Source organism: Canis lupus, chromosome 8 (assembly GCF_048164855.1).
Source record: "Canis lupus baileyi chromosome 8, mCanLup2.hap1, whole genome shotgun sequence".
Taxonomy (NCBI): Eukaryota; Metazoa; Chordata; class Mammalia; order Carnivora; family Canidae; genus Canis; species Canis lupus.
Genome location: NC_132845.1, coordinates 63370439 through 63393238, shown reverse-complemented (window position 1 = coordinate 63393238; position 22800 = coordinate 63370439). Strand labels below are relative to the sequence as shown.

Genomic DNA, 22800 nt, shown 5'->3' with positions numbered 1-22800 from the left:
GTGGCCATGCCCCTGTCCTGAGGGCCAGGCTCCACCAGGCAGCCCTCCCGGTGTCTCCGTCCAGCTCCCCCGTCTCTCTCTCCAGCCCCCCCGGTCTCTCCCTCCAGCCCCCAAGTCGAGCAAGAGCTCCTGAGGTGTTGCAGGGCTCTTCCCTCCCTGAAGCTGCCATAACAGATTACCAGGAACCAGTTAAACAAAGCAAAGTCTAGAGGCCAGAAGTCAGAAATCAAGGTGAGAGCAGGGCAAGGCCGCGCTTCCTCGGAGACTCCAGGGAAGGATGCTCGCATGCCTCTTGCAGGTGCGGGTGGCTCTGCTGTTCCTCGGCCTGCAGCCACCCCCACCCCTGCTTCCACAGCCACATGGCCATCTTTCCTCTGTGTCTGTGTGTGTCACTGGATTCAGGGACACCCTATTCCAGGGAGACCTCGACTTAGGTGCATCTGCAAAGATTCTCTTACCACGTACGGTCATGCTCTCAAGAGGGGCACACTGTCCAACCCAGGACACATGGCAGGGGGGCATCAATGTGAGAGGACCAGGTAGAGAAACAGACAGGAGTCACAAGCGTGGGCCAGCAGCAGCGGTGGGACAATGTCACCACTCTGCAAGCAGAAGGCCTGCCCCAAGGAACCCCACTCCCGGAGCGCTCATGGACATGTGGCAGAGCCAGGACTCTCACCTGCTCCGCCAAGAGGACAGGATGCCAAGGCCACTTTGGAAAACAGGGTGGCAGTTTCTTACAGAGTTGAGCAGACACCCGCCACATGACCCAACAATTCTAATCCTAGGTATTTATCCCAAGCAAATGACAACACATGTCCGAGTAACAATGTGTCCGAGAATGTCCCCAACAAGTGAACTTGGGACACAACTCATACATCCACCAACAGGCAAACAGACAAACTGTGGGACACAAGCTTGGTATTGAGGACCGAGCCCGTGGCACACACCACAGATGCACACACCCTGAGGAGCTGAGCGGAACAAGCCAGGCCCTACACACTGCTTACTGTGCTTTTCCACTTTTTTATGGCAGAAATCCCAGTACTGGTTGCGGCTGGGGGTGGGGACCCAGCACGGAAAGGGCCATGAAGGAACTTTCTAGGGTGCTGGCCATGCTCCACTTGTTAATTGGCCATAAGGGTGTCTTCTTCTCAAAATTCATTGAACTGTATACTTAAGATGCGTGCAGCTCACTGACTTTAGTGCAATATTTTGGCAAAGGGGAAAAGGAACAGTCCTTTCTCTGTCGATCCATACAGGCTGGGACATAGGAGTGAGGCTGAAGTGGATCTGGCTCCGCCGCCCCTGTAGGGACCTGTTAGTCCCGGGGAAGCCAGGTGGAGGGAGGAGGGGAGGGGAGCTTCTAGGAAGGGGGCAGGGCCAACTTTTATGAATCACTGGCGGGGTGTGTGTGTGTGTGTGTGTGTGTGTGTGTGTGCATGCGCATCACCTGGATCTATCCACCCACAGCTTCCGCTGCCCTCATTTCCCCCAGAGGACACAGACCTCTGCTCCCCCAGGAGAATGGGGTGATCAGAGGCCTGCGGGCAGCCCGCAGGATAGGAAGGCAAAGAAGACACAGGTAGTCAGAGAGGAGCTGAGTCAGTGGCCGGCTGTGGATGCCAGGATGTCTAGAGGACAAAAGAGTAGGATGGTGTGTTTGGCTCTGGGCAGCTCGGTGTGAGGCTTGTGGAAGCATCTTTCCTGGAATGTTCCAGGCTCCATCCACACTTCCTCCTCAGTATAGTTCACAGTCAGGAGACCGTGGTTCCTGGGCAAGGTCTGGCACAGGGGCAGGCGCCAGCAGGAGGACAGAGTGCGAATGATGCCAGTCTCCTGCCCGCCCCTCCCTCCACTCCTGCACCCCATCCTCTCTGCACCCCGGTGACAGATGTGGCCCTACCTGCCAGAGAGAGCATAGTAGCTTCTCCAGCCTACCCGCTCTGTGGAAAGTCACCCACAGACTCTGCTCAGAACAAAAATAAAAAGGGAAGTATGGCAGCCCCCTCCCCCAGCCTCCACCTCTGCCCCTGCTAAAAATAGAGGCGGCCTCAGAGGGGGCTGTTGTGTGGGCTTCCGGGGAGGTCGCTGCTCCCTGCAGCATCAGCATTTTCTGGGGGCCTGGCAGGCAATGCGCTGGAGGAGAGGGAGTTTGAGGGGACCACACAGAGACCCCCCCAAAGGCAAACCCAGGACCGAGCTAGTTTGCAAAGATGTGAGTATATTTTTTCCTACTGCCCATCCTTTTGCTCGGAGGCACGTGGGCACTGAGCTAGTGAAGCCATCTCTCCTTGGGGGGCGGGGGGTTCTGCAGCAGGCTGGGGCTCCTGCATAACCCCCGATCCCTCCACCTCATCCCTCTTGCTCTCATCCACACCGTGTGTTTAATGACTTCATGCACGTTCCTTTTTGTTTCTTAATTTCTTAAACAACACAGTAGACTCTCAGCAGCTGGTGCTGGGGCAACTATTTTATGCTGTCACTTTGATTGCACAGAGCATGGAATGCAGCCCAGAGAAGGCCCTCGATAAATGCCTGATCGATTTGGACCAGAACGCTGTCATTTTTATGTGCTGGTGGGTTTTGGGATTTTTTTTTTTTTTTAACTTTCTTCCGGGGATGGAGCAGAGGGCGGAGGAGTGGGTGTGAGTGCCCAGAATGTGCTCTGGTGGGGCAGAGAGGTGCTGGGGCCCTTGCCCTCTGGGGATAACCGCCCTCCCTGGGAGCACCCTGCAGCCTCTTGGAGCTTAAGTAAGGTAGCATATGCAAAGAAAGTAGCCTGTTTCTAAAGATCCTTCAGAGAACCCAAGGCCCAGCCCCTGCCCAGAGGCAACAGGGAGGGAGAGATACACGCTGGAGCCAGAGCCAGGTGGGAGACCTTGGATCATAACACAGGCAGAAAAGGCACAGCGGGCTGTGAATGACTTTTCTAGGAAGCAGAAGGGTCAGGGCTGGAGGGGAAGTAACTGCATTTCCTACTGAAATGCTTCAGGAATCCATTAAGTCCTGCGGAGCCAAAACTTTTGCAGCCCCTGGGCTCTTAATGCTTATTAGAGACAGCGTTGAATGACGTCATTGGAAGAAGCCAGCAGGGTCTGAGGCATCCTTGAAAATGCCAGAACATGGAATTCCGGGGGTGTCTCAGAGTCACGTAGAGCATAGGGTCGGTCGGTGGAGGAGCCTCCGGGCCTGCAGAGGAAGGTCCCCCTGGCTGGCAACGCACCCAGGGAGCACCAGGCGGTGGCCTTCAAGCCTGGCTTTACACGCAGACTCCTTCCCAGCTCCCCAAACATGGGCAAAGAAAGGGTCACAACAGCAGTGGGTTCCCCCATCCCCTGCTAACAACACTTGCTCCCGACAGCCTCCAGTCCAAACAGATCTGCGGTGTCGGGGTGCAGATTTGACGGGAGTCTTATTTAATTATAGGTGATCGAGTCATTTGACACAAGCCAAAAAAAAAAAAAAACCGACTTTCCGGTTTGCATCTGATTTTATGAGCTTTCATTTTCACGCGAGAAGCTGGAGATTATCTCTGAGCGTAGAGATCCCCACATTCCTGCTCCTGTTGCTCTCAGAGACTGGGGAGAGTGTTTGCATCCCACTGTGTAGGAACCTAGAGCAGCAGAAAAACGTGGCCTACAGTGGCTGGCGCCTGCGCGGCGGGATGGGGTGGGGTGTAAAAGTGAAAAGAAACACCCACCAGCTCCAGCCCCGACAGATTCATTTAAAGACACTCTTACCTAATAGATCATTAAAAAGGAGAGATTTATGACAGAACTCTCTCCTTAACAAGGAAAATCGAAGTGTTTTGAGATGTTCTGCGACGTTCTCGTCCCGTCCTCCCACCCCTTATCATGCACAGATGGGTGGAAAATGTGAGTCTCTGTGTTTTCATGTTTCCAGCTGCCTGGGGGCTTCACCACAGGTGAGCCGGCCTATGGGAAATCACTCAAGTTCAGGGGCTGCTCGCCAGTGGTCTTGGAGGTTCCAGGAGGAGGAAGGACATGACTGTCCCTTCCTGGCCAGACCCCCAGCCAGCGCCCACTGGCACCCGCCTCCCTCCCTCCCTATGCTATGCACCTGTGGGTGCTAAATAAAACTGTGAGTTCCTGTTCCCTTTTCTCTGCCCTGGTCCTGCCTTCAAACCTGCACCCCGTGGGCCTTGGCCGCCTCTGCCTCCCTGGGGTCTTTCCTGCACTCAGCAGCCCCTGCAGACTCACTCCTGATTCCCACAGCTGCATGGACCCGGGGCCAGCCGCCGCCAGGGCGCTGCAGGGAGGAGCACGCGTGCTGGCCTCACTGGTGGACCCGGCCCCGCGCCTGCAGGTCCCCTCCCCCACCTCCACTTCTCTCATTTCTTCATCGGAGTGGATGATGCCTTCCCAGCAGGGCCCCAGCACGTCGTGTGTGCTCAAGAAATTATAGCTGTTTTTATTTATTTGATCTGATCTGATTGATGGAGGTGAAATTCATGTAGCACCTACCCCCCTTTTATTATTATTTTTTTAAAGCTTTTATTTATTTGTTCATGAGAGACAGAGAGAAAGAGACAGAGAGAGAGAGAGAGGCAGAGACACAGGCAGAGGGAGAAGCAGGCTCCATGCCAGGAGCCCGATGCGGGACTCGATCCCGGGTCTCCAGGATCAGGCCCTGGGCTGAAGGCGGCGTTAAACTGCTGAGCCACCCAGGCTGCCCTCCACCCACCCCCCCTTTTAAAGTGAACCATTCTGTGGCATTCAGCACACACCTCATGTTGCACAACCACTGCCTCTACCTAGCTCGAAGCATTTCCAACACCCCCCAAAATAAAACCTCATCTACGTAAGCAGCCAGCCCTCTGTCCCTGCCAGCCCCCAGCCCTTGGCAGCCACGCACCTGCTCTCTGTGTCCCTCTTCTGGACATTGCCCATAAATGGAATCACACAACACATGGCCCTTTCGAGTGTGTGATCTCTTTCGTTTGTATCAAGTTTTCAAGGTTTGCCCGTGTTGTAGCGAGGATCAGCCCTCGGTCCCATTTCGTGGGTGAATCATATTCCACTCTACAAACATCTTCATTTCTGGAGTCATTGGCTTTGAGGGTTCGAGGCTGCTGCCGGGACCGGGAAGAGAAGCAGGGCACAGGGAGGTGGCGGAGGGGAACCTTGCTTGGCGCCACAATGCTGCAAAGGCTTGGAGCTAGCCGTGAGGGTCGCTGCCCACTGCCCTCACCCGCCCCCATCACAGTCTGTATGGACTGAACCCCAAGGAGGCCCACGGAGGGCGTGCTGGAGGGGAGCCTCTCCGGCCAGCCTTCCCGAGCGGCCGTTGGCTCTGCTCCTGAGTACATTATCACAATTAATTACAGCCAGCCCTTGATTCTCGGAGGTAATAAGGGACCAGAATAACACAGAGCTAATTGAAATGTGGGGCTGCAGGGGCTGTGGAAAGGAGGGGCCCCATTCCGTGGGGGAGCTGTTTATTTTGCAGTTAATTATGAGTGAAGAGACCCTTCCTGGGTGCTTTCCTCCTTCTCTCTCTGCCTCCCAGAAACCTGACGTTTAACTGGACGCACAAACCTATTTTGCTCCCAACATAGTGGATGCTCAATTAATGCATTTTAACTAACTTACCCCCACCCCTTGCCGTCTCTCGGCAAAATGCCCCAGGACAGAAAATCTGACTGGTTTGAATTTCACTTCTGCACCTGCCCGGTCTCACCTGGAAACGCTCCTTGTTACAGTAAGTAACAAGGGTGCCGGATGTAGGCGCCGTGCTTGATTCTGCCCAAAATGTCTGCAATACGTGTTGACATTAAGAGACACACAGAAGGAGAAGAACAGGACGAATCAGGCATCTGGAACCCCCACAAACTGGGTCATTGGTCCCAGAAGGATCGGGAGGCAGAGGTTTGCCCCGGAGTCCTTTCTGAGCGAGTGTGCTGAGTGGTGAGACCCCACTCTTATTTTGCTGCCCAGTTGAAGCTAACAAGCACTGACGCGTCCTACAGCTTTCCATCACCAGAGTCTTGATTGTCCCTTTCTTCCCGGGAAGCGTGAGCCCGGTTTAGCGTAATCCTAGATTAGGTGACTGACGCCCTCAGCGTGGCACACTCAGTTACCTCCTTTGCAGAGAGTGGATTTTCCAGCTCTACCGCACTACAGCCGCCTTTCCTTAGACTCTGCCCACCTTCGCCCCTGCTGTCGTTGTGGCTTTTGTCACTGAGCCATTCTGTCCTGTCCTCTGACATGGAATGAGGACCCAGGGCATGTCAGACACCCACAGTACAAGGGGCGTTGCGCTCCGCTTGGTCCAGGAACGTGTCCTCTGAAGGTCAGCTGGTGACCTCCACGATGAGGGACTAAAGCCCTCAGTGGACTCCTGAAAGTGCTGGCTGCTACTGGGTTATCAATGTGCAAAGAATTACGATTGCAAACCGAGCTGATCTCCCGCACACCAGTGCCTAGAAAGAGCTATTCTTGATGACGCAGAAGGCCCTTCAGACTCGGGGTGGGGCAGTGCACCCGGAAGGGGCACTCTGCAAAGAGAGATTGCTGCCCCAATATTGATGCCGTGTTTGGGAACGCCAGCAGACGAAAGAGTCCCAACCGACAGAATGTAGGACCAGCGGGCTTTTCTGCAGCTCACCCGGTCAGCTTGGTTTGTGACAAGATAGCTCTTCCCTGGTCAGAAATTGGAGAGCCGGGGATTCTAGACTTCTAATCCATGACTGATTGAGAGGCTGAGATAGATTGGTGCTTAGATCCGAATTGCAGGCACAGCAAAACAGGCGGGGTGCAAATGAAGGGCATGTGATCCCATCAGCAGGCTGTCAGGGCGAAAACCCTCACCAAGCCTGCGGACATAGCGGTCTTCCCCGCCGAAGGGAGCAAACTACACCAAGGAAACGAGAGCCAGCGCTTATGCATTGGAAATCAATCACTTTATAAATATTAAACGCCCATTTGTGTAAGATCCTGGCTGGGCCACAGGGTGTACTGGGGTCCCTTTTCAGAAGCTGTAAGCAGCATGGTGGACATAAAGAGCTGCTAACAACACCGGGTGGGTGAGATGCCAACCCGACGCCCAGACAAAAGAGTTGAAGACAAATCTTTTACGTTTTCGTCTAAGTTCTGTTTGGCGTGGAGGTGATTACACAGGACGTCCGGCAGAGACCTGGTTTCCAACTCCAGTTTGCCACTGGCTTCTGATGCGCTGGATTAAGTGATATTGATTATGTGTCTACCGCGTGCACAGCAGCAACCCTAAGATGTTAGAGCTGCTTGTCCAATTCTACAGACCAAGAAATGGGGGCTCAGAGAGGATAAGCCACATGCCTAAATCCACACAGCAGCAAATGGCAGAACTGGAATTCAGACCCAGGATGCTCACCTCAGGACCGTGTCCTTTGCAGTAGCACACACAGTGATACCTCCTTATGCAAAGAGTTTTTTTGGCTCGACTCTTTTTAATTTGAGTGGAATTCCTGTGATTCTTTGCCCACGGCCCCTGTCTTCTCTGAGGGGCGATGTCACTTCACACTAACAAGCAAGCGCACTTTAACCTCTCCCGGACAGGCTCCACACCTTCCTTGCGTGTGGGTGCCCTGCAAGTGGAACCCCAGCCACCCAGCTCTGTGGGTCTACAGCGAAGGAGTCTGCAGAGACCGCGCATCTAGCAAAGCTACTCTCTCTTGGCCCTTAAAGCCCCTCCCTCTGTCCTTTCTTCTGCTGCCTGCAAAACTGCCCGGGGAGCTGATATAGGAGAAAGTAGAGCTCTGACCTCAAGCCTCGAACACCTCAGGGTAAAAATAAGAAAGTCTGAGGTCCACGTAACACACCAGTCTGCTGCTTCCTGCCCCAGTGTTTCCACCAGACCCAGAGGCCTTTAGAGAAGAAGTCTCTGGGAGTCCCTGCAGCCCCACGAAAGCCAGAGCCTCACATCTCTTAGGGGCTGCCCTCCTCCATCAGAGGGGACTCCCTGATTTCACTTGGTGTATGCTCAGACCGCGGTGGAAGCATCAATAAGAGCTAGAGGCAGAGACAGCCCACCCCCAGCACTACCTCTCTGCTTCCACAGTAGGAAACCCGAAATCTGCATTCTTCTAGATACCAGTCTGCTCCCTGATTGAAGTCATCGGCAGAGTTATTTTCAAACATGTGGGAACATGTTCAGAAGTGTCACTGATTTGCCAGTTCTCATGATATTTCACAAAACAGACAGCCCCATGGCCGCAAATGCATTTTCAGTTGTTTACCACATGGGTTCGGACTATGTTTTCGGTGGGCCTCATAAATGCAGAAGAGAGAGCCCAGTGCTCCTTGCTGCTGGGGCCTCAAAGGATGCTCTGAGGCTGCGGGCCAGCCCCGGGCCCTGGAGATAAGTCCATCTGAGCGGCAGAGTGGCCCAGCAGCCCCTTCTACATTCCCCCTGTTAGATCCCCGCGCTGCGCCTCTGAGCTGCATTCTCTGGGCCCAGGCTCACCTGCCAGTACAGCCTCCTGCAGCCTCCCTGGCCTTCCTCCTTCCTCTTTGTCCCCAGCCCATCTCCCTCCCTACCTCTTGTTCCCATGAACCCAGATGCTTCCTCACCTCCAGCCCCACCCCCTCTGCCATCCTAACCTGGGCTTGTGCTCCCCCCTCCCCGGGGTTGCAGTGCCAGCCACAGGACACCAGGAGGAGGTAAAGGGGAAAGATTTAAGGCCTGGATGTGGCTCCCACAGAACCTTCCAGGCTTGTTCCTGGCTGCTGTTCGAGTAAGGCTCTTACCTGATGACGCTAGTGACCTTTTCCATGAAATGCAAGGGCCGAGCCTTTTCACTCAGAAGATTCTCACCCCACACACTCACACGCCAGCCCCAGGTGCAGGATTCTGCTTGTTAAGGGTCCACTTTGGGGCTGTGCCTTTCCTATGGCCAATTTCTTCCAAACCACCTCCTCGTTCCCCAAATCAAAAAGTAACTCATGGTTTCCTTCCACTTCTCTTGTAATTCTGCTAGAATTACATCTCCCTAAGATTCCTGCACCAGAATGCACACTCTGTGTCCCACTTTTGGGTAGTGGAAACCCCAAGCGTCAAGGTCAGACTCTGGGAGGAGACCTGTTTGATCACTTGCTGGGCAGCCCTATGGAGGGAGAGCACCCTGCGTGCCGGCAGTGTGCTGCAGACTCACAAATGAGCACAATACAAGCCCTCTCAAGGAATCACAGCAGGCGTGCAAATGAGCAATGGCAAAACCGGATGGAAAGCACAGGAACGTGGATCCTTTCCACAGCAGGGACCTAGGTTCCATGGGGAGAGGTCCAGCAGGGTGGCCACCACATACTGCCAGCTGTCACCAAGTCCTTCTTGGCTAGCCGACTACGGAATACAGTGCTGCAACAATGGAATGTTCTTATCATAATACCTTGGGTCATTAGAACTGTTGCTTCAGCAAATCTTTATTGAAAATCCACCACACGTTAGCACAACTGCAAACCCGATCTTGGCATGAAGTCTTCAGAGGGGGACCGTGGACTCTCCCAAGTTTCTCCCAACCCAAATAACAAAAGAGGAGCCAAACAATCAAGAGTATGCTAATGGAAAAGAATTGCACACCCAGATGAAGCAAAGGGTCCATCTTTGAAAGTACAAAGCGCTCCTGAACTGGAATCAACTGGTGGTCCCTGTGACATAACAGACCCCGTGGCAATGACGGTGTGCTGACCAGGCTTCTAAGGCCAGCGCAGGACAGAGCTGTATGTCATTATCACAAGGCCAAGGCTCCCCCGCTGGCCAGCCCCCGTAGCAAGACAACACTTCACGGATTTGGCCAAGTGGTCCAGCCGTGGCTCCCGGACCATGGGAGCTGTCAGTTTGCCGTGTGCACGGCTCTGGAATCCAGATGGAGCGAATGCTCATAAAGAGCCAATGTGATAAATTGATATGCATTTCAGGACAATTTAAATCTGTCATTTCTAATTGTGCTTTTTTCTAAAGCTTCTCTGCAGTCATGGTAGAAAAGCAAGAGCTGGAAGGGAGAAGTATCCTTTGGTAATGCAAGAGGTGTGTGCCCTTCCAAAGTTCTTTGCTGCCGTGCCCGTGGGAAGCTGCCATAGAAGCCGGGATGTGTGACAGGCCTGGGGCTGGTGGAGGGCTTAACGCTTGCCACGCCCCTGGTCTCACTTCAGTTGATGTGCCTTGCTCCCCACTGCCCCCCAACGCTGACCTCTACTGATGCCTCCACCCTTCCTAAAAGATACCAGGTTGAGATATTTTTATCCCACAGAAACCATTGGCCTTTTGCCCAGGTCACCTGAAAATCAGTGAGTGGAGTGCCTTGAGGAGCTCCAGGTACGGTTACAGGTGGCCTGGTCCTTGAGGAGACGGTTGGGGAGGGGTTGGGGGTGCTCTGGGTTGACAAACAGGTGGTGCCTAGGATGCTTGGCTGTCGGGGGAGCTGGGGCGGGTGGGGAGGGGAGGGTGGGCTCCTGTAGAAGAATGAGGGCTGAATGAGAGAGGAGAGATTCCCATGGACGCGGCAGAGGCTGGAAACATGAAAATGAGGGGCACAGTTTGGGATCTGAGGCAGGACCGCAGCAGGCAGGTGAGATAAACTGCCCTGCTCTTGCGCTGCAAGCCAGGAATGTCATCTGTTTGTTCCATTTCCTGGGCTGTGCCTTAGCTCCTGTCCATCTGCCGACCCCTTGGGGGACACTCTACATGGGCAGTACTCAGTCCTTACTGATCTCTTGCTCATTCTGGTTTTGGATCCAGAAAAAAAGAAACTGCACAAATAGAAAAAGCAGTTTCTCAGATTGTGAGACTCAGAAGTCTGGAGCTGAGACCATTATGATTTTCTTAGAAGGCTTGGATCTTATCTGTTTGAAACAAAATCGGAACTTTACACGTTAGGGATTTTATTCTTCTCATGAACCAAGAATTTGAAGGTTAAGCTTGGGCCCAAAGTGCTTGTGGCATCCTACTCGGCCACACTTAGACCTTTGTCTTCATGGTCACAAGATAGCTGCTCTGTGGCAGGGCATCGCGTGCACATTCCAGGTAGGAAGACAGAGACAAATAAAAGGCTCCTCTCCCCTGATTCTGCCCCCACCTCTCTACAGAGCCCTTCTAAATGTCTCCAGAAACTTCCACTTCCATCTCAGTGGTCAGAATTGTGTCACATAGCCATCTGTAGCTGCAAGAGAGGCTGCAAGCACGGTTTCCGATGGGCATAGTAATGCTCCACACAAAATTGGGACTCTATTAATTGCCAAGAGAGAATGGATGTTAGGTCGGCAGCCAGCAGTGTCTGCCACTCCCCTGTGAATTTAAAACGTTAATTGCTGCTTTCAAAATATGTATCAGGGAAACTGTGCTGATTGCTGCACACATGGTAATTGATGGGAAATACTATCATCTCTGTGTTTCGGTTGAATGTGCTGAAGGAGATAGGTTAAGAAGTTAACTGAGATCCCAGGGAAAAATCCTGCAGGGGGGATTTTCTAGCTGTTTCTCTATGTGTCCTTTTTATAGGAATGAGGATTGGGGGAACGGGGCCCACAGGAAGGGAGGTTCTGGTCCTGGTCCATAAAGCTTCATTTCCAGGGCCATGAACACATAGATGGCTGCACCAGTGTCTCCGGTCCTTCTTCACAGGCAATAGATCATCCTTTTAAATAATCTCCCCCCCCCCTTTTTTTTTTTTGCCAGAAGTCTTTTCAATTAAATGGAGGTTTCTTTGGAATAATTAAACCTTCCATCTCAAGCCTCTCACTCCAATCATCCAGCAAATCAATTAACCAGAGATGCTTTTATCTGACTGACTGCTGACCCCTTTCTGGTTCCAGAGCTTTTGCCCCCAGGGCAGCTCTTGGAGAGAAGAGGTATCTGTCCCACAAACAGCTCTTTCCCAAAAGGCTGGACACTATTATTTGAAATAATAACAGCCTTATTGTTTATTTTATTTAGGATTTGATTTTTATTTATTCACCCAACAAATATATATTGAGCAGCTAAGAGTAAGTCCCCATGATAAGTTCTATGGGACATGAGACAGACTCTGTGGCAGGCAGCTGAACCTCCCTGAGCATCTCTTCTCTAAAACGAGGATATTGGCATATACCTTATAGGGCTGTTGTTTGAAATGAGATCATCCACGGAGCATTTAGCACAGTGTCTACCTGTAGCTACTACCGTGTACATTTTCATGGACAGCAATTAGAGGATATGCTCCTGCAAAATGAAGGAATAAACCCATAAAGAGAAAGATATAGAGCCTAGGAAGCAAGGAATCTAATTGATTAGATTGAATATTATGCTTAATAAATGTTAGTTGTGGATTGCTAGTTTAATTAAGATCAGATCAGTTGGAGTCAGTGAGGGCTGAGTTGGAATCTCCACTCTGCCACTTAGTGGCTGTGGGATCTCACCCCCATTATTTAACTCTCTGATCCACCTCCTTCTCATAAAGTAGGAATAATAAAACCTAGAATAGTAAAACCTACGTAATTGAGCTCCTGTGAAGCAAGGTGACATCTGTGAAGTGCCCAGCACACAGGCAGCACTTTTATGGTTTATGAAGAGGTGAGCTGTCTGACAAGCACTACAAAAGGTAGAATATGTTAAGTGCACAGAATGGAGGTAACTGTTTGATTCTTTATACTTGAATGCATTGTCCCTATTTCCAACTATTGACATATGTTAATTTTTGTTCATTTTTTTACCAAGATAATCTATGTCATGCAGAGTTGAAATGCAAAGTAGGCTTGTAATAAAAACATCAGTTCCTAGTCTAGCCATCACCCCAGCCCTGATCCCCAGAGGCAACCACTTCTAACTCTTCTTCATCTTTGCTTTTTTCTGTTATTTACCTCCATATTTCTAAGTTATTGGTGATATATCCACTTTAAGGCATTATTTATTGAGATCTTCTTAGGCAGATCTCATTAGCCCTCTTTTCTGAGCACCCCACTCCATGCATCTCTCCTTCCTCCATTCTCTCAATATATTTAGAGCAGTTTCATGTGTTACATTATTTTCACTAGGGAAATATTGTTTATGTTGAGTATGCTGTGATTATTTCCTTTCTTACCTTTTGTTTTTTTCCTAGAGTTAATATTGCCTTTTTTTTTTATTTGTTGAGGTTTTTTTATGTGCCTATCCTTCATTATATTTCCATCCAATTCACAGTCCTGTCACCTGCCTGTGACATAATTTATTTCCTAAATTATGAATTATATCAGAAGATTATCTCACTTTTCCCCTGCCTACCTCCCTCTAGTGGACCTTCTGTGATCCTGCCATAATCTTGGCCAGCTCCTTTTTGTCACATCTCTTTCATTCTGGAACTTTCCTTGATGCTTTGTCCAATTAAATTTTCTGTCTCCTGAGCTCCATACCTTCCTCTTTATTGTTTTATTCCTTCACTTTAACTGGAGCATATCCTCTAGTAGCTTCCTAAGAAAGCGTACCTGGGAAATAAATGTTTAGAGTATTTGGCTTTCTGAAAATAATATCATTCTATATTCATGCCTAATGGTTTCGGGGTGGGGGATGTAACAGAATTCTAGGTTAAAAAGTATTTTCCATAAAAAAATTGAAGGCATTGCTTCATTGTCTCCCAGCTTCCAGTATTGCTATTGAAAGGTCGAATGCCAAAGTTACTTCTGTCCTTTGCATATGACCTGATGTTTCCTCTCTGGAAGCTATTGGGGTCTTCTCTTATTTCATGATCACCTAAAATTTCACAAGGATGTTCTGAGAAGATTCTTTTTCCATTGATTGTACTGAGCACCTGAAAGGCCATTTAAATCTGAAGACACATGTGCTTACATCTAGAGAATCCTCTAATATTATTTCTCTGATAATTTCTAGCCCAAAAGCTAGACAAGAAAGGAAACAACCTTTGCACTTTCTTTACAGGATTTCTGGTTTTTTGGATATTAGAGCTAAATTAACCTCATTTTCCCCACTATTTCTTGTCTTTCTTCTCCTTAACTTTTTATTAACTTTTTGGAAGAGTTCCTCAACTTTGTCTTCCAAACTTTCTATTGATACATTTCTGATACTTTATTTTAATTGCCAAGAACTCTTTCTTGTTCTTTGTTCCTTTTTCATAGCATCCTACTATTGTCTTATAGATGCAATATCTTATTTCATTTCAGTGGATTTTAATTACCAGGTTGTGGGGTTTTTTCTTAAGTTTTCTTTTATTCTTCATTGTCTGCTTCCTGCAAGTTCTTTGTATCAATTTGTCTCTTTTGATCTCTTTCTTTCACATAAAGACTTTCCTGAAACATCCAGTGATCCTTGGCTCTCTGTTTATTCCTAAGTAGAGGCGACAAAAGCAGTGTGTACAAGTTCTGCTTGTTGATTAAACAGCTTCACTGTAGGGCGAATGGGCACCAACTGTGTTTGAATAAATACTAATAACTCACTAAGCAGTTGATTCCTCTTTTGAGAAGCAATAGTTATTCTTTTTAACCCTGAACCCATAGCTGCCATCTTAGAACTCAGTTTTCATTCTGTCTTAAGTTTGTGTGTAAAAATGCTATTTTAAGGTGTGTATGTACATACACTTTCTGGTTATAATTCTTCTAAAAGTTCTTATTTTTTAGAAAGCGATTCTAGGGGCTGTATGGAAATAGGAGTTAAGTCAGAGAAACTTGGGTCTAAATCCTGACTTCTGTACTAATTACATGACTTTGAACCTCTCCCAGGTTTGGTTTTCTTGACTATAAAATGGTGGTGATGATGATAGCAATAATAATAATAATAACACCTATCTCAGAGAGTTTTGAGGTTTATCATTTACGCTTAGCAAGTGCCTGGTACATAGTAAATAATCTGTAAGGACCAGGGATGATGTTTTAGCCAGTTGAATGTTATACCAATAAGCTAATCTCTCTAGAGACATATCCTATAAGTTTTCCCAACCTTATGACCAAGTCCTTGAGGGTGTAATCAAAATTCTAATAGCAGAAATAGAAAGTTCACCCTCATTATTGGTTGTCTTGTGTCTCAGTTTTTCTAAACTATGTTGACATGTTGGGTAGTTGTACAACCCTGTGCAAATCTGTTTTTCCTTTCTCATCATTAGAATCTTTCTTACAATTAATTTTGTAAAAGCCTTTTCTTCTGATGATGAAAGAAATGCGTGTTCTCTTGCAAATGCAGAAAAGTATAATTTTCCTTTGCCTTTGCTCGTTGGCCTCTGGACTGCCTGCTGGTCTTTGCTGAGGCACTTGGCCCTGCAATCACCTGCTTCTCCAGCCCTCACTCGCAGTGCAGGGCAGCAGTACAGCTGTTCCTGTCCTGACCACGGAGCAAGGAGGCCATGAGGAGACAAAGGAGATGGTGTCCTCCAGAGAAGCATGTCACTGCCACCTCCCCGGGGCAGAGGGCCTGTGACAGCTCACTCCGATCCAAGCTGACACCCGACAAGAGCAGCTTCTATCAGCCCTGGGAGATCTGGTGTCACCTGTGATTAATTCTCAAAGCTGAAACCAAGCAAGTTCCTGATTAAACAGTGATGTCCCAGGGTCCCTGTCACTGCCGAGTAAGAGTGGCTGGTCATGGAGCAGCTGCCTGAAGCCCCCACCACAAGGATCCCAGCAGCTGTCGGGACAGGTGTCAGGCCCAGTGTCGGGCACCCTCTCACCTTCTCAGGGGTTGTGCCTCATCTTTCCACATCGTTGGCCTTCCTCCCCCCGGCTCCTGGAGTGGCCACCCTGGGCATTCACGACAGCCTTGTCAGTCACTATAAGGAACACCACCTTGGGGAAATTACAGTGCATGCCATGGTGTGTTCCTGCCCAAACTCATGGCATGCCGGGGGCTGAAAACATAATTCACAGTGAAGGGAACTCTTCTGGGTTCAGGAATGTGGTTTGCCGCTTTTGACCTAATGAATTAGTAGCTGATTAGAACATCTCCACTCTGCAAACAGTCTTAATGAAGACTTTGTGAAGACCTCCACCCTAGCCAGGACTAACCCCAAGGCTACCATCTGCCCTGTTCTCTGGGCCCAGAGGTCTCAGGTCCTGTAGCCAGTGGCCTTCCAGGCTGGCCATGGGCTGCAACAGAACCCTTCTCCCCAGCAGCTCCTGGCCATGGTCCACTGTGTCACTGTCACCTGGAGAGAAGGGTGTCTTGGGATTTTTCGACCTTTTCTTCCAAAGCAGGGCATCACTCTGATAGTAGAATGGTTCTCTCTCCAACCTCTACCCTTGTGCCAAGTCAGATTATCTTTCCTTTTATAGATTCCGGCCTTCGCAGCTCTAGATCCAGAGGAAGACTGGCTCAGGGAAGGATAGGCACCAGCCCGGAGGAGCAAGAGTCAGACCTCCATAACGGGACAGCGGCCGCTGTCTGCTGAGCACCAACCACATGCCAGGTACTTTGCTTATGTTATCTCAGGTGTATTTAAAAAAAAAAAAAAAACAGTAAGTGAGGCTTACCTAAGACTTGACAGGGGAGTGGTGTGGGGAAGTTCAAGGCAGAGGGAGGTGTGGAGATCAGTGAAGTGTGCGGATTTGGTGAAGAGCAGAGGATTCAGTCAAGATGAGACTCCACGAGTCAGCAGGAGGCAAACCCTACAGGGCCTCGGGGTCAAGATAAAGACGTTGAGGGTTCCTGGGTGGCTCAGTCAGTGAAGTGTCTGCCGTTGGCTCAGGTCGTAATCCTGGGATCGAGCCCTGCCATTGGGCTCCCTGCTCAGCGGGGAGTCTGCTTCTCCCTCTCCCATGTCCCACTCATTCTCTCTCTCTCTCAAATAAATAATTGAAATCTTAAAAAAAAAAGACAAAGATGCTAGATTTCATTGGTAAATGAACATTAATACTGCAAATGTTTCTCAGTGAGGGAGGCGAGTGAGACCAGGAGCTGCTAAGGGGTTTGTCCACAGGCAGGTCATCTCACTATCATGTAAAAAGCTGGGCAAGGGGGATCCCTGGGTGGCTCAGCGGTTTGGCACCCGCCTTTGGCCCAGGGTGTGGTTCTGGAGTCCCGGGATCGAGTCCCGCTTCGGGCTCCCGGCATGGAGCCTGCTTCTCCCTCTGCCTGTGTCTCTGCCTCTCTCTCTCTCTCTCTCTCTCTATGTCTATCATAAATACATAAAATATTAAAAAAAAAAAAAAAAAGCTGGGCAAAATGGCCCTTCCTGTAGAACCTGGCTCAGGAGCCTTGACCTTGCATTTCCCATTGTTTGTAAGAAGGCTCACATGACCTAGGGTGTGACTCAAGAGTGGATGCAGGCCCCTGCTGGGGGTTGGGGCACAGCTGACCGTGGGGGGCGGGGGGACACGATCATCCAGCTCTGTAGACTGTCAGCACCTCGGTGTCTGTGGGCGCGAACCTGGGCAAATTGTTTCCAAGGAAACTGCCCCGAGCTGGACACCGGTTGCCAGATTGATCCCAGAAGACCAGGCTGAGTTAGGCGGAGTCACAGCCAAGTGTGTGGGGGAGGAAATACATCTGAAATTGTGTCCAAAATGGTTTTCTCTTCGAGGCTAGCTACACTATCCATAGTTTTTGCCCATGAAATACTTAGTGCGTTACATCTGTGTGTGTCTGTGAGACAGTAATACAGTGGACACTGTGTCACCAGAGTTTCCAGGGTGTCCCTGGGCATCACAGCCACTGTGCCGCCCTCACCAGGGGAGCCACCATTCCTGGTTTTTATCAGTTACTCACCCCTCAGCGTATATTTTGCTGTATATCCTTAAGAGCATAGGTTAGTCGTGTGTTTTAGAGACATACAGTGTCTTATCGTGTGTGCTCCGTGACCGGCTGCTGTGCTCGGCGCCACATTCCCAGGTTTATCCACGAGGATGGGGGCAGGCTTCTCCTCCTCGCTGCACTGCTGTAGCAAGTGGTGGCCCTGGAGGCACACGTTGCTTATCCTCCTTCTTCCCTCAGGACATTGGTGTGCTTCCTCGGGCTCGGGGGGCTCGGGCTCGGATGCACGCTGCCACTGCCCCCAAGGACCGTCCTTACACAAGCCTCCTGACCTATCAGGTGGTTTCTCTAGAGATCACACGGAGGAGGGGAGCCTGGGTGTGTGCACTGCCTACCAGGTCAAGTCAACCTCTCTTCTGATCCCAAAGTTCATTTCAGCCCCTCCGAGATGCCGGGAGGTGAGTCACTGCTCACCTTGGTCTTTGGCCCTTGAGTGGGAACAGGCCGGCTGGGTCATGGTTCCTAATCTGGGAGGACACCATTCAGCCCAGACGACATGTCTATAAAACAGGGACAATCCCACCCCCTCTCTGGGTTGCTGTGACAATGACAGTAGGTGACAGGTGCATCACGCGGCACATGGTAGCATCTCATCCCGGGGGTACTCTGTCCTTTCTCTTCTGCGGCCCTCCTCATGACCTTCCGCAGCTGTCTGTGCTGATGGCCAGCTCTCATCAGCGAACTGCAGGTGCCTCCCAAGGACAGGGGCTGTGTGAGAAACGCCTCCGAGTCCCTGCTCGTGGTGGGACAGTGCTCGGCGCTGGCAGGTGCTCACCCTCCCTCAGCTGGTGGTGGAGGCGATGGCATCCAGTGAATGGCCCCGCGGCGCAGGACGCTCACCACCAAAGTAGGCAGTTCTCACAAGTTTGACTTGACCAGTGTTTGCAAAGCAACTGGGGTATGAGTGATGGAGCAGACGGACACTAGATCGAGGCTCTGTCGTTTCCTTGCATATAAAGTAGGAGGGTCCCCTTCATTTCCGCTTAGTGGAGTAAAAGCTTGGCTCTACTCATTTCCTGCTTTGTTTTCATTTTCCTTCTTCCCAGCAGAGGCCACTGACAGGCCAGTCCGGTCCCTGGAAGAGGTGTTTCTCTTGCACTGGGCATGCACATAACAAGTCTCACAAGTGCCTGGCACAGCCTTCTGTGTCTGTGAAGGGCGGCCAGAAATGCTTCTCTGCTCCATCCACACCTGCTTGCCTCCCTCCTTGAGCTGCCATTTAACTAATTTCTAGGTACATGCCTTTGACCCGGTAACAAGCATAAGCCTGCAAGCCCCTGGTTCTCAGTTCACTGTGCTTAGCTACTCTTTGTATGAAGCAGATACATTCATTAGTCAGGAGGCTTTGGGGTGCATGTAATAGTTGATCCAATTTAAAATGGCTCAGGGCGAAGGGCATTGATTATCTTGCATATGAAGCAGTTCAGTGGTGGGAGGGGTCTGATGTTGATGAATTCAAGACCCAGGAGAGGACATCAAGGACCCAAGTTCTTTCCATCTTTCTGCTCTTAGGGTATTAGCTTTTATTCTCCGGTGAGTCCTCAGGTCACAGGATGGCTGCACAACTCCCAGCATGGTGCACACACCTTCACCTGCTGGTATCCAAAAGCTGGATGACAGTGTTCCTTCCTGTGTCCCTACTGAAGATCTAGGAAAAGCACCAGAACTGACTCCCCTCTGCAGACTTGCCACAGGTTGTGTGTGTCACAAAGCACTTCACGTGCTTCTTCTTAAACCACTGGTAGAAACCAAACAAGATCTGCTCCTCACAGCTCAGAAGATGCCTGGCCTCCCTGGAGTATGAGGCAGCTCGATTCCTGAAAAATCTGAGAATTCTGTAAGTGGGAGGAAGTGGGGGGCGAGGGGAGTGACATGGATAGACACAGCAGTGGCTGCCACATGCTCAATAAATTTGTTGAACCGAGTGCTTAGGATACTGAGTCTTTTAAAAATAGTCTAGGTAAGTACATTTTGCTTTATGAGTAGAAATGGTCGTACTGACTCTGTGTTGGGGGAGTGGCTGCAGTGGGCATGATCATGTCACAGCAAACCACAGGCTCACCACATGATCCGGGTAGCCATACTCTGTATCAGGGAAAGGACTGGCAGAGGTCAGGACTTTTGTCTGTGAGGCAGGGTTGTGGTGTTGTGCCCAAGATCGCGAATCCGAGAAACCACCGAGGAGTCGACACCGATGCAAACACACGAGGGTTTATTTACAAGCTCGAGCTTGGGTCCAAGTATACCCGACACGGCGGAGCAGGGACCTGGACCCCGAGGTGGGTTTCAGCTTAGTTTTAAGGACTGGTCTAGGGGGCCTCCAGAAGGGGTGGAGCAATTCCTCAAGTTCTGTTTACATTTTGATATGGGGCCTTCAAGGGCATTGAGCTCTGTTCTTATTCTAATAGGGGCTTCCTGCCACTGCCTTGGGCTCTGTTCTCATTCTAATAGGGGGCTTTCTAGGACATTAAGCTGTAAGCTGTTTACTTCCTGTAACTGAAGTAAGGTCAAGTTCAGCTTTTATTCACCGGGGCCTGGGATGGCTGTACTTGTGATAACGCTGAACTTAAAGTGGAATGGCCTTAACTTTCTCGGCCTCCACAGTGGCTGTCTGTGCAAAGTTCTCTGGACGGAATGGGGACTGGGGTTTCTGTTTTTACTCCAAATCAGCTGCTCATCACAGCAAATATGTATGGTTATTCATGTCCTCCAGGCTGCATGAAGCCAACACCCACTTCAAGTAGCTCAGATTAATGCGGAGACTATCAGAGGTCCACAGCAAGGACCAGGCAGTGCAGGTGGCCAAGGAGTATGGGGCCAGCCCTGGAGATAGACCTCTTCTGCTGCTTCTTCTGGACCTCGGGGTTTCTCACTGAGGCTTCCCTCAGTAGACCAGCTTCCACTGCCTGCCTCCACCTTCTCTGCCTTCGCAGCCTCCCCGCTGCCTGTGCCTTGGCTTCACTGTGACTCAGCTCTGCTCACCCCATGCCGCCTTCTGGCTCAGTTCCCCAATCACACTCACCGCCCTTCTGTCCCTTCGGCCCTATATGGACACCTCAGCCTGTGGACCCAGTCCTCAGTGAGTCAGGTCAGTTGACTAGCCAGGGGGTTTGCTTGGCGCAAACAAGCTGTCAGGGCTGTGATCTTCCCAGAAGACATGAGTGGGGAACAAACATTGGATATTTGTTGGCCTACATGTTGCGCCATATTTGGTTTTCATCTTTGTTAATTTGTCTTTTTTTTCCCCTTCCAAACTGTATAAGTAATGCCCTGGTACGGGCTTGCTGTAAATACTAATACGGTATAATGTCCAAGTCCTCCTTGATCACTAACCTCTGAACTTACTCCTCTTCCCAGATGTAACCACTGCTTCCTGTTCTCTGGACCCTTTCCCTGCACTTCTCTCCCTTCTCTTTTGCACGCATGCACGTGCACACATACACCTGTGTAATTATAGTCTTGCTTGGTAGTGCATTACATAAGTGGTTTTATACGTGTTGTGATGTCTTCTTCCTGACACCAAATATGTATCATTTTCCACACACCAACCAATTCTCTGACACCGACTTGGTGTCCAACAACTCGATTCAATCCCAACACTAATTCTCCAGAGGCAGCAAAAGACACTACCCCTGCACAGAGCCTGCTCCAGCTTCAGATGACAGTTTCAAGTCCCCAGGGCCACCCATACCCTCACTGAGCAACTACAAATCCGAGGTTCCCACAACCCTTTGTCAGGTTCAGTAATTTGCTAAAATGAGTCATACACCCCAGAAAGACACTATACTTATTATAGTTTAAGGGATGCAAATGAGCAGCTAGATGACGAGGCACAGGGGACTGGGTCTAGAAGTGTCCCAGGTGTGGAAGCCTCTCCGCCCCCCCAGCCCTCCCCCATGGATTTATTCATCAGCTCAGAAGCTCCTTGAACTCCACTGTTGAAGGATTTTTATCAAGGTTTCATTACAGAGCCATGATTGATTAAATCATTCACTCTTGATGACTGAACTCCATTTCCAGCCTCCCTCCCCTCCCCAGAGGTAGGGGTGTGGGGCTGAAAGTCATAACCCTCTAACCACTTGGTCTTTCTGGCATCCGGCTCCCTCTGGAAGCTATCTCAGGGGCCCCTTAGCCAAGAGTCATCTCATTACCATACAAAAGACACTCATCACTCAGAAGATTTCTGGAGTCTTAGGAGCTCTGTTCAGAAACCAGGACCAAGACCAAATTTTTTCTTTTTTTGTATTATACCTCATGTATGTATTCTGAAATTTGCCTTTTCTTAAAACAATATGTCTTGGGATGTTTTTATGTCACCACATCCCTTTCAGAGTTTATCCATAGCACAAAAGGATTATGGAGTACTGACTGATGAGCATCTAGCTTGCTTCTGTTGTTTCCTACTACAAATAGCACTAAGTGTCCATGCAAAACACTGGGGAAAATTAAATATTCATCAGTAGAGAAACGGGTAAATAAATTATGGTATATTCTTGCAATGGAATAATACATAAAACAGTCAAATTGAACAATTAACTGAATAGTTGCAGATTTTAATTCCCTGCTTTTAATAATGGATAGAACCACTAGCCAGGAGATCAACAAGGAAAGAGAGGACGTGAACAGCCCCATAAATGAACTAAATCTAACAGACATCTATAGCACACTCCACCCAATAGCAGCAGGACACATTCTTCTTAAACACACACCTGGAACATTCTCTAAGATAGGTCATTCACTGGCCCATAAGCTAGCTTCAAGAAGCTTACAAGGATTGAAATGATACAGAGTATGTTTTCCAGCCACAGTGGTATTAAATTAGAAATAAATAACAAAGAAATGTGGGTAATTCACAAATATGGGGGAAATTAAACATCACACTTCTAAGTAACTAGTAGGTCCAAGAAGGCATCAGGAAAGAAATGAGAGAACTTACTTTGAGATGATTGAAGATAAAAATACTACCTACCACAACATAAAGGATGCAGCTGAAGCAGAGCTGGGAGGGAAATGTATAGCTCTAATGTTTTTATTTAAAAAGATCTCAATAACCTAACTTCATTTCACCTTATGAAATTAGAAAAAGAAGCAAACTAAACC

The 22800-nt window shown here is 49.6% G+C and overlaps 1 protein-coding gene across 5 annotated transcripts in view; it reads left to right on the top strand.

The window, feature by feature from the left end:
* CARD11 (caspase recruitment domain family member 11) overlaps window positions 1-22800 on the top strand; it is a 112866-nt gene that overhangs the window by 53055 nt on the left and 37011 nt on the right. For 3 of the 5 annotated variants that reach the window (XM_072836822.1, XM_072836819.1, XM_072836823.1), the window contains exon 2: window positions 16224-16357. In XM_072836822.1, coding sequence (XP_072692923.1) covers window positions 16351-16357 — 7 coding nt within the window. In that variant the 5' untranslated portion in view covers window positions 16224-16350. Of the gene's footprint in view, window positions 1-2104; window positions 2219-9427; window positions 10027-16223; window positions 16358-22800 lie in introns of those variants that run through there. The other 2 variants (XM_072836820.1, XM_072836821.1) reach the window with 2 other exon arrangements.